At 42.3% G+C, this 12,477-nt stretch overlaps 1 protein-coding gene across 1 annotated transcript in view; it reads left to right on the forward strand.

Annotated features, from left to right (window-relative positions):
* The window catches only part of LOC127409580 (zinc finger homeobox protein 3-like), a 213,905-nt gene extending 204,006 nt beyond the window's left edge, over positions 1 to 9,899 (forward strand). The window contains exons 8-10 of the mRNA XM_051682970.1: positions 1,319 to 1,436; positions 1,528 to 6,999; positions 7,335 to 9,899. Of these exons, the coding sequence (XP_051538930.1) occupies positions 1,319 to 1,436; positions 1,528 to 6,999; positions 7,335 to 9,052 (7,308 nt within the window). The 3' untranslated portion in view covers positions 9,053 to 9,899. The remainder of the gene's footprint in view (positions 1 to 1,318; positions 1,437 to 1,527; positions 7,000 to 7,334) is intronic.
* The last annotated feature ends 2,578 nt before the right edge of the window (positions 9,900 to 12,477 follow it).

A 12,477-nucleotide genomic window follows, 5' to 3' on the forward strand; every position in this document is an offset into this window, starting at 1 on the left:
TATAAACCAAATAACATTTATTACTAAATGTTACATGGTCAGGCTAGGAAGGCTTTTGTTAATTCGTCCCAAGTCCCACAAACATTGTGCTGGTGTCTGATGTGAGAAAGATGGAACAGGTTTTCACGTGGGGAGAAAAACAAATGGGCACTGAACCACAAGGACACAAACAGGGAATGAAGAAATTATACAAGCAGACATAGAGTGTGAAATGGAGAGACAGAAGGGAGATAGATTAATGGGATTGGGGTATTGAAATGCATGATGAGTGAGGCCGATTGTTCAGTTTGTGAAGTTAATTGAAGGAAGGTGAAGCAGACAGTGGCTCATCTCTCAGCCTTTTCCAATCTTAATCACTGATTATTGTTAAATAAGAACCTGTTAATGAATCTGTTGTGTTTTTTATTCTGAGAGATGGGGAGAGAGAGAGGCATGCATGGAGAAGCATGTGCACTTGAAAGATAGAGGTGAGGTTGCTGTTATTCACACTTGATTGACTTCAACCTTTTGCTGAGTGCAAAGCAAACCTTGCTGCACTTTTGTGCTTTTATCACAACAATATTCATTGCTACTTTAAATGTTCTAATTAAATCGACTGAAAAACATACTGGTCACGATGCACTTGCATTTAAATGTATCTACATTTTTATCAATGGCTTTGTTTCAAGTAATCATTTGCATATTTTTTTAGATAACAGTACTCTGTGTTGCAGGAAAACATCTTAATGCTGTAATGCTGTATGTTAAATTAAGAGTGCTGATCCTTATCCAGAAATTGACAGTTGTTGCATTACCCAGAATTCCAGGCAGAATGACTGCATTTCTGTGCCCATTGGAATGAGTTGCACATTTTATGAGGTGGAAGACTTATTTAATTAGGCTCCCTAATAAGCTTTTCAACTGGCCAAGGTAGGCCTCTCAGCCCATCATAATAATTGGCTGCAGCAGCAGCAGAACTATCGCAGAGCATAAAAAAACACCATCAGTGAGAAGTGCAAATTCCACGAATGGAAAATGATGTCGCCTTTGTGAAAGAGGGTGGCTGTAATGTTTTTCTCGAAATATTTTCATGTTTGTAGCACATCTTTCACCTGTATCACCTTCAAATAATCTCTCCTACAGGCTTTTTTCCCCAAAATAAAAGCATTTTATGTGATACAAAAGTATATGAAATTCATTGTTAAAGAAATGTTGTTTGTTGGAAATGTGTAATTGCTTGTCCTTTACATTTAATTTGAGATGTTGCACATTCCCTATAAGGAGGTTGTTGTTTATGACCTATAATTAACGTGACATACCTTGTGTTTTATTTTTCCAGGTGGCAGCATCGGAAGTACTGCCAGCAAGCATGTTCATACCAGTCCCTGGACCAGAGAGAGATTCTCAAATCATGCCTCAGTCCAACTCAAGCTCTGAAGACATTAAGAAACAAACAGGTATGAACATCTTGCAATGTAGAAAATACATCTTGAAAACACATATGTATCTGCAGTCAAAATTTTAATTAATGTTGTTTTGTCATTACAGAGGTGCCAGATGTTGAGCCTGAGAAAGGTGTTTGTCTGGCTACAGATACAGCTGAAGCTCGCAAGTCTCCTCTTAAGGAGCAACAGCCTGCAAGAGATGATTCCACTGGTTTTGTTTGTTGGAAAAAGGGCTGTAACAAAGTCTTTAAATCCTCCAATGCCCTTCAGATGCACTTCAATGAGGACCACAATAAAAGGCCCCAACTGCCTGTCTCCGATCGTCATGTCTACAAATATCGCTGCAACCAGTGTAGTCTGGCATTCAAGACAATAGAGAAACTTCAACTGCATTCCCAATACCATGTGATCAGAGCAGCCACGATGTGTTGTCTTTGCCAACGCAGCTTTAGGACCTTGCAGGCACTCAAGAAGCATCTGGAGACTAGTCACCTTGAGTTGAGTGAAGCTGACATCCAGCAGCTCTATGGAGGTTTATTGATGAATGGAGATCTGATGATTTTGGGTGACCCCTCACTTGGAGAGGACCAGGGAAGTCTTCTAGATGATGACAAGGAGGGTGAGGAAAGTGACGCAGAGGGAAAGCAAAGCCCAACTGGCAGTGACTCTGGATCTTTGCTAGAGGATTCTGGATCTGAACCCAAACGAGCCCTGCCATTTAGAAAAGGCCCTAACTTTACAATGGAGAAATTTCTTGATCCATCCCGTCCATTCAAGTGTACAGTCTGCAAAGAGTCATTTACACAAAAGAATATCCTCCTTGTACACTACAACTCTGTGTCTCACTTGCACAAAGTCAAACGGGCCCTACAAGAATCCACCACTGGCCAGCAAGAACCAACCAGCAGCCCTGATAATAAACCCTTCAAATGCAGTACTTGCAATGTAGCATACAGCCAGAGTTCAACACTGGAGATCCACATGCGCTCGGTTCTCCATCAGACCAAGGCCAGGGCGGCAAAACTTGAAGCAGCTGGTGGCAGTTCGAGCTCTGTTACCAGTAGTGGCCCAAGTGGAAGCACTTCTAATAGCACTTCAACCCCAAGCCCAATTCCAGCCACTAACTCCACCACGAGCTCTAGCAACAGCAGCAGCTCACCAGCAGGAGCCCATACAGCACAGAGCAGCATGGGAGGTAACCATCTAAGTCATTCTCACAATGTTGACAATTTGGGCAACTCAGCATGCCATTCATCTCCTTCTGAGAACCATGATATGAAAAAGAAGAAATTTGCTGATATACTTTCCTCAAGGGGCCATCAGCAGCAACTCCAGCAACAGCAGCAGCAGTTGGCCCAGGCTCAAGCACAGGCCCAAGCTCAGCTCCAACAGGAGTTCCAGCAGGCTGCTCTTCTTCAATCCCAGCTTTTTAACCCTCTTCTCCAGCACTTCCCGATGACAACAGATGCTCTTCTCCCACTTCAGCAGCAACAGTTGCTCTTTCCATTTTACATTCCTGGGGCAGAGTTTCAACTAAATCCAGAAATGAACCTAAGTAGCTCTTCACTAAACTTGAGTGGATCTGCTGCTTCACTGTTGGAGGAACAAAAGAACTCTACCCAGCAGGCCCAGCAGAGCTGCTTGCAGCAGCAGCTCATGCACCATCACCTTCAGCAACAGCACCAAGCTCATTCCCACTCCCAGGGTTCAAGCCAAATGGCTTTACTTCAGCAGAGTGCTCTGTCTCACCCAGTGGACAAAAAGCCAAAGCCATCTCCCCACAGCGAGAAAGAAAAAGAGCTGCCAAAGGATAAAGACATTTCTGATAAAGCAGAGGATCATGCTCTAAAAGACACTGCAGAAAATTCAAAGTCCAAAGAAAATAAAAATGCTCCTCAAACTGTAGTCAATGTAAACCATGACTCTGGATTTCCTCCTCCGAGGATTGCCTCAGATGCTCGTGGAAATGCAACAAAAGCCCTGTTAGAAAATTTTGGATTTGAGCTGGTAATTCAGTACAATGAGAATAAGCAAAAAGCACAAAAGAAGCCAACAGGATCTCTATCAGGATCCAGTGGGCCAGCTGGTATCACCAGAGTGGTTGACCCTATTGAAGGATTAGAGAAGCTGGAGTGTGAGTCTTGTGGTAAGCTCTTTTCAAACATATTGATTCTGAAGAGTCACCAGGAACACATCCACCAGGCTTTCTTCCCATTCCAATTCCTAGAGAGATTTGCCAAAGAGTACAGAGAACAATATGACAAGCTGTACCCATTGAGGCCCCAGACACCTGAAACTGCTGCTCCTCCACCACCCCCTCCACCCCCACCCCCACCTCCACCACCCCAGAGGGTACCAACACCAAATATACCTGTTACTACCCCTACCCTCACACCGCCAACTGCTCCAGCCCCACAGCCTCCAGTTCCACTGGCTCAAATCCCAATGCCAATGGATCTGCAACTATTCTCTCCACTCATGATGCAGCCTATGTCACTCCAATCATTACCTTCTCAGATTCCTACCCAGCTTCCAGCTGTGGAGCCCAGTCTTGCCACTGATCTGGCCCAGCTGTACCAACAGCAGCTGACCCCTGCCATGCTGCAGCAACAGAATAAGAGGCCCCGCACCCGTATCACAGATGACCAGCTTAGGGTGCTTCGCCAATACTTCGACATCAACAACTCTCCAAATGAGGAACAAATAAAGGAAATGGCAGATAAATCAGGACTGCCTCAGAAAGTCATCAAACACTGGTTCCGTAACACACTCTTTAAAGAGCGCCAACGCAACAAAGACTCACCTTATAACTTCAATAACCCTCCAATTACCACACTAGAAGTCACAAAAATTGATTCAAAGCCACCCTCCCCTGAACCTCAAAAGCATGAATCATATGGAAATAAGAGGTCCTCACGGACAAGGTTTACGGACTACCAGCTGAGGGTACTGCAAGACTTCTTTGATGCCAATGCTTATCCTAAAGATGATGAATTTGAACAGCTGTCCAATCTTCTAAGTCTGCCGACTCGAGTCATTGTTGTATGGTTTCAAAATGCCAGACAAAAAGCCCGTAAAAATTATGAGAACCAGGGAGATGGAGGAAAAGACTGTGACCGACGTGAATTATCCAATGACAGATACATTCGCACTACCAACTTAAATTATCAGTGCAAGAAGTGCAGCCTGGTTTTCCAGCGCATATTTGACCTTATTAAACACCAGAAGAAGCTCTGTTACAAAGACGAGGAGGAAGAGGGCCAGTATGACAGCCAAAATGAGGACTCTGTTGATCTCTCGCATGAATACTACACTCCAACTGGGTCTTCGGGTCATACCCCAATGCCCTCATCTTCAAGCCTCTGCCCTCTTCCTCCCACATCCTCTGCATTCTCTCAGTTGACATCATCTGAAAAGGAGGAGCCTACTCCTGCTAACACCTCAAACTCCGATGAGAAAGCAAAACACTCTGCAGAAGCATCATTGGGCCAAAGAGAACAGACGTCATTGAAACAGGAAACCAGTCATCCATCTGAGATGCCACAGCAGAGGCCACAAAGAGAGGAAAAGAGTCATACAGTCCCAAAGAATCCTAAGCTCTCTTCACCATCCCTCTCCCAAGAGCAACAGCATAGTGGTCCCTCCATTTCACACACCAGTCAGACCTCCCAGAGTTCCCACATGGCCCTTAATGCCCACTTAGCATCTGCCTCACAGCAGCAGTTGGCCCAACAAATGATCCAATATCAGTGTGAACAGTGCAAGCTTGCCTTTCCTTCATTTGAGCACTGGCAGGAACACCAGCAGCTTCATTTCCTGAGTGTCCAAAACCAGTTTATCCATCCTCAGTTCTTGGATCGCTCAATGGACATGTCCTTCATGTTATTTGATCCTAGTAATCCTCTCTTGGCTAGTCAGCTCCTAGCAGGAGCCATACCACAAATGTCCAGCAACTCTGCCACTTCTCCATCAACGCCTACATCCACTATGAACTCCTTAAAAAGGAAGTTGGAGGAGAAAGCAGGGACTAGTCCAGGAGAAAGTGACAGCATGAACAGTGGAGAGGAGCCACAGCGGGACAAGCGCCTCAGAACCACTATTACCCCAGAGCAACTAGAGATTCTATACCAGAAATATTTGCTTGACTCTAATCCCACTCGTAAAATGCTTGATCATATTGCCCATGAGGTGGGGCTTAAAAAACGGGTGGTACAGGTGTGGTTCCAAAACACAAGGGCCAGAGAAAGAAAAGGACAGTTTCGGGCTGTCGGGCCAGCTCAAGCCCACCGTCGTTGCCCATTCTGTCGAGCCCTATTCAAGGCTAAAACTGCCCTAGAGGCCCACATTCGTTCACGGCACTGGCATGAGGCAAAACGTGCTGGCTACAACATGGCTCTTTCCAGTATGTTACCTGAACATGAGGCCATGCAGTTTAAGATGGAACCCCTGGATATTTCTAGCTATGCTCATCTTGTCCCTTCTAATAATGATGCACAATGTTCCTCGCTGTCACCTGTGAGCAAAAACATGGACTTGTCCCCCAGGGCTCTTCTGAGCCCAACGTCTATCAAGGTCGAGGGAGTGGAGGAGTTTGAAAGCCCGACCATTTCCTCAGTAAACACAAACTTTGATCAAAATAAACTCGATAATGACGATTGTTCCTCGGTGAACACAGCCATCACTGATACTACCACAGGTGATGAGGCAAATGTTGACAATGATAGTGCAGATGCAAAGCACAGTCATAACAGTGGAGATTTCTTGTCTAAATCTGGGGGCACTGTCCCATCCATTGAGAACGATGAACAGATGTCTTCAGGACTGGTGAGCCCTGCAACAAGCTACTATACAAAAGACTTTGAAAATGAAAATATGATAGATTACAGTGAAACATCCAGTCTGGCTGACCCTTGCTCACCAAGTCCAGGGGCCTCTGGGAGTAGAAGCATTGATAGTGGAGACAGGCCAGGTCAAAAGCGCTTCCGTACACAGATGACTAATCTTCAACTTAAGGTGCTCAAGTCCTGCTTCAATGATTATAGGACTCCAACGATGCTAGAGTGTGAGGTGCTTGGCAATGACATTGGACTTCCAAAGAGAGTTGTTCAGGTCTGGTTCCAGAATGCTCGCGCTAAGGAAAAGAAGGCTAAGCTCAGCATGGCTAAGCACTTTGGTATCAACCAAACATCTTACGAGGGACCCAAGACAGAGTGCACTTTGTGTGGTGTTAAATACAGTGCTCGTCTCTCAGTACGGGACCACATCTTTTCCCAGCAACACATCTCTAAGGTCAAGGACACCATTGGAAGCCAGCTTGATAAAGAGAAAGAGTACTTTGACCCAGCGACGGTTCGTCAGCTGATGGCTCAGCAGGAGATGGATCGCATCAAGAAAGCTAATGAGGTCCTGGGACTAGCACAACAACAAGCCATGCAGCAACAAGGGATGTTTGACACACCTGCCTTGCAAGCCTTGAACCTTCAGTCGGGTTACCCAAATCTACAGGGGATCTCCTCTGTTCTTCTGCCAGGTGTTGGCGGTCCCTCCATACCAGGCTTTAACTCATCCAACTCAGGTATTTCATCAAATGAATTCTCTGTTATGGGTAAAATTTTTAAGGCTTTTTAAATTAAAACTGTATTTAAGTATTATTCTGTATTTTTTTGTCTTGTTTTCCAGTTTATATAGCTAAACATTCATACATTTACTTGTTTAGAAAAAAAACATTAAGAAAAATAAACTTGGTTTCCCTTTAACTTAAGATTGTTTCTTACCAAATTGCCAAGTATATAATCTTATTTTAAAGATATTTAGATATTTACTGGAAAACTACATGTCAATCATATATTGCAAGATTCTTAATTGTGTTTTGTTTCTCTGTTTCTTTGTTTGTTTCTTCAATTTCTTCAGCTTTAACCCCTCCAAAACCTCCAAACCTCCTGAACATGCCTGGTGCCAGTGTACCCTCACCTAGTCTCCCCACATCTGGATTACCTAACAAGACCCCTTCCTCCTCTTCCTTGGCCTCACCCAGCCCCGCTCAGGCCAGCACATCTGTTGCTCACTCCAGCCCTACCCCTGCATCTACATCAAACTCTGTGACAACCCAACCAGGACCCCGTCCTGAACCTCCCAAAGATCGTGATACTGAGAGGGCCAGGGAAAAAGAGAAACCCAAGGAGAAGGTTGAGAAGCCCCCTACACTATCCTCCGCTGGCGGCACACCTGCTCCCTCCACTTCTGCTGCCAGTGCCAAGAAAGGAAAATCAGACACTGCTGTTCCGGCCACCTCAATGCCGACACCTGGTATGGAGTACGTGGTCGACACTGCCCAGCTTCAAGCTCTACAGGCGGCGTTAGCCTCAGATCCAACAGCTTTGCTAACAAGTCAGTTCCTGCCCTACTTTATGCCTGGCTTCTCTCCATATTATGCCCCTCAGATACCAGGTGCTCTTCAAGGTGGATATCTTCAGCCTATGTATGGTATGGAAAGTCTTTTCCCCTACAACCCTGCTTTATCACAGGCCCTGATGGGGTTGTCGCCTGGATCTTTGCTTCAGCATTACCAGCAATATCAGCAGAGCCTGCAGGAGGCACTTCAGCAACAGCAGAGGCAACTTCACCAGATTCAGCAGCCCAAAACAAACCAAACTGCTGCCCCCTCTCAAAATTTTCTGGACCATAAGGAATCTGCCAAAGATCTGGTAAAAACAGAGGAGCAGAAGAGCAAGTCATCTGTTGAAACCTCTTCCACTCACAACAATCTAGCCACTGAGCAGCATGAAGTGGACAGCAAAGGTGCAGGCCCCCTTCTTGACCAATTTATCGTCCCCAAAGTTCAGTTCAGGCTGGCGTGCCGCAAGTGTCAAGCTGTCTTCAACAAAGAGGAAGCGGCTATCAGCCATCTCAAGTCGATTTGCTTTTTTGGTCAGTCTGTGGCAAACCTGCAAGAGATGTTGCTTCGGGTCCCCAACAGTGGGAAAGCAGCAGAGGGCAGCCTCTATGACTGCCTTGCCTGTGACACCACCCTAGAAGGGGACAAAGCGGTCAGTCAACACCTTGTTTCAGCCTTGCACAAACACAGAAAAATCAAGAGATCCAGAAATGCCAAAGAGCACGCTATTAGTTTATTACCTCATTCTTCAGCCTGCTTCCCCAATCCTAACACCACATCTACCTCGCAGTCTGCCGCCCACTCAAACAACACCCCATCCCCTCTGTCAACAGCATCAGCAACTACACCGTCTTCATCTGTGTCTGCATCTTCATGCACCAACTCCTCCTTCACGGCCACCCCAAATAACACAACAGCCACAAGCAAATCCTGGTCCCAGACCTCTTTCTCTAGAGCTTTAGCTGGGAAGCCTAATGCCCCCTCTTCTGCATTGTCTTCTTTTCCTCCAATTTCCTCTCCTTCAACAGTTACCTCAAGTTCATTGAGCACCTCAGGGGTCCAGACCTCGATACCAACAGACGTCTTTACCGATGAGTCTGACTCTGACAGCAGTCAGAAGTCGGCAGACAGGCTGGGCAGGCCAGCAGAGGAGCCGCAACAGCCCGGCTGTCTCAAAGACAGCAGTAGTTGTAGTAATCTTGCTAGTGTAGGATCGGACTCCATCAGATTGTAAACGCTTTCAGTGACGAACAATGTTAAAAAAAGAAAAAAGAAAAAAAAAAAACAGAAGAAGAAAACACAAAAGAAAAAAGAAAAAAGCAGCAATGTTTAAAATGTTTAAAAGTATACAAACCCATTTCAGAAAAAGATGTGTAAAGACTAACTGCAATTCCAAAGCTTGTAACCAAAAATTTTATTGTTAGTGGATTGTTTTCCCATACCAACATAATGGTTTTAGTTTATTACAACTCTTTTATATATATATATATATATATATATATATATATATATATATATATATATATATATATAAAGAGAGAAGATCATAGCCGTTAACAGTTGATAGTGGAATGCTATATTGCAGTGGACTGCCTCAAAGTTATTTGAATGGCCCCCAACCCTCTTTACAAAAGTCAGCAAACTGTCCCTTGTTTGCATAAGTATTTTCGCATTATAGCACAGTCACAAAGCCAGTTTGTACTGTATGGGAGAATAGTCTTACAGTTTTCTTGCTATCTAAGCATTCAAATACCAATGGCTTGCTAAAAAAAAGAAAAATAATGTAATGTCTATTTTATTCTCAGGTCAACAGCTCACAACCTTTTCTTGTTACAAAAAAGTCATTATTTAATTTTGTTCCAAACAAATGATAGACATTTATGTTTTTGTGTGACTTTTAATGGCAGAAAGTATTCAGAAATGATACTAACTCAACTAAAGTCTCTGGGCATTCAATCAGTAGCTGAATTGCTGGTTTTAAACTTTCTTAGTTTTTGTGTTTCCCTTTTCTTTTTTCTTTTTTTTTTTCTTTTTCTAACAGGAGAGTTAACGATCCCATTTTACCCAGACACAAAGAGCATTGCAGGCTTGGGGGGGGGGGGGTATTTTTGTTTAGGAAAAAAACTTTCTGTATTTATGATAGATATATACATTTTTGGTGTTACGTAGATTGTTGCATTGGAAATGAATTTACAACAGTATGGTAGATTGAAAAATCTTTGTGTACATTTAGCTTTTTTATTGTCCAATTTAAGGCGCTTCATTTGATGTTGTCTTGGTCATTCCAGTAGACTAGATTGAGCAGGAAACTCTATTTCTGTCAAATTCTCAGCCTCATGGTTTTTGTTCTCCCAGCTGAATCTCTGTTACCAGGGGTTTCTCAACTTTGGTTCATGCGGCACCGACCAAAAGTGAAGAGAAATCTGGGATGTTTGAAAATTCAGTTATATTTGTGTTACCGTAGTTCACTTACCACTGTCTGACTTTCTATATCTCTGTCTTTATCTGTTCCTTGATTCTTTCTTTTTCATGTACCCCACTACCTTTGTAGATTTGGAGATAACTGCCTCTCCTTTAGCACTACAAAGCAGATACTTGTTTTCATGCCTTGTGGCTGCAGTCTGCTATAGGCTTTATGTTCATTTCAATTATGTTGTCATATATAATAATGAAAAAATAATAATTATAATAATAATAATAATAATTTTCACGCTTTAAAATTAAAAGAAAATCCAAAGACTTAACACTTTCACCACTGGTGCATAAAGATGAGAAAAGAGGCTTCTTTATACTTGAGAATTTGTTGCTGTTTTTAAAGGAAGAAAATACATTTTAAAATAAAAGAAGTACGCATCAGAGTTGCCGTTTTTGCTTCTTTGCAAGCAGACAGGTGGCTTTTTTAACGTCAGATACTAAGAAAACCAAAAATCGAAAAGGGCCTTTGTCCTTGCATTGTGGGGTAGCACCGTTACAGAGCCATTGCAGTTTGTAAGATAGAAGTTTTGTTTAAGTTTTCTGTCACACATTAAATCCGTTTTTGTTTTTGTAAAAAATTTAGTATAAGATCTGGTCTTTGAGAACATATGTTTTGCTGCTAATGTAGATTTGGAAAGGCAGAATACCTAAATGCATGTTCCTTTTGCTTTTTGGCGAAGCTTTAATGAAAAAAGAAACAAACAATAAACCATTTCCCTGCCCCCTGCAACATATTTTTTCCCTTCTTGTTGCAAAAACGGAACTTTGAAGACTGTGAATAAATGTTCCAAAGGATTTTTTTGTCTTTTTTTAAGACCAATGTTAAAAGCCAGTTTGTTTGTAATGTTTGTAAAAAAAAAAAAAAAAAATTACAGTGCATTCCAAATACTACACCTGAGTTTTAATTTCTTAAGCAAGGACTGCTTCATTTTATTAAATTTGGGTATAATTCTATTTTAGCCCATTTCTAAGGGGACTTTAAGCTGTTGTGTATCACTTTTTGATTCCCTCACCCTGATCATGATGTGTTGAGCGTGAATATGATCCCTGCAGCCATTAAATGACTTTACTCACTTGAACTATATCACCAACTCATAGTGGTTACCAAAAAATGTACATACTGTGACACGTCTGGTACTTACACATCTCACTAGTCTGGTCTCGGAACAAAAGGCTGTTTGGAAAAGTCTGTAGAAGCAGCCGCCTCTGCTGAAAATTCAAGTAGGGAATTAATTTTCTGCAGGGTGTAAAGCCAAGTTCATGCATGATAAGTCTTTTCAGGTTTGTTAGGGGCATCTTCATTCCAAAGGATTGTGAGACTGGGAAAAAGCAGGATTTGTTTTAATGTCCCTTGTTTTGCATGGTGATAAGGTAGAGTTCTACCTTTGTGTCCAAAGAGGTCCCTCGCTTATCATTATTGCAGTGGAAATTATTCAGTTTTTATCTACACGGCCCTCCCCCTATCATAAACGGAGTTGCTTTTTATTACCTTTTCCAAACCAAGTCATTTTAAATTTGTAAAAGATGCTTTTGGGGGCAAAACGTATAGCAAGTGTACAGTGTATGGCTTTAGTAACATTTCCACACTTTTCTTAGTGTGTAAAAGTGTTTGGTGTGCATGCTATTGAAATTGGGTTAATTTGATCTGCAAGCTTGCCACTCCTCTCAATCCATGTTATCTATAATATTGTTCATTTTTATTTTATTTTATTTTATTTTTTTTTTGAGAATTCTGATATTGTATAGTTTATTTTTGAATGCTTTGCATTGTTTTGGTCTCAGATAATATCTTTATGATTATTTTCAAATAACTTTATTTTATTTCCTTTTTGTTGTTGTCCATTTATAAATTAATGTTTCAATGCCAGCTTTAAATTTAAATCTCACCTATTTGATTTCTCTGGCCACTTTATGGTGTTACAATGTTCCCATATTTGTTTGTCTCGACACAGTTGTATCTCTTGCTTCCAACGTTTTTTTTTTTTTTTTTTAAAAGGCTCTCATGTGGGGCAAACTTCCTCACAATTGTTTCTGCCAGCATGGACTTTATATATGTGTGTGTGCGTGCGTGTGTGTTTCATAAGAGCCAGCATCAGTCTGAGTTTTTATACTTTGTATTCTATTTTCTACTTTTGTTTCGCACCAAAACATACTGAGCTGCAAAGCTGAATCTTCTGTAAAGTT

Source organism: Myxocyprinus asiaticus, chromosome 1 (genome assembly GCF_019703515.2).
Source record: "Myxocyprinus asiaticus isolate MX2 ecotype Aquarium Trade chromosome 1, UBuf_Myxa_2, whole genome shotgun sequence".
In the NCBI taxonomy this organism is placed as follows: Eukaryota; Metazoa; Chordata; class Actinopteri; order Cypriniformes; family Catostomidae; genus Myxocyprinus; species Myxocyprinus asiaticus.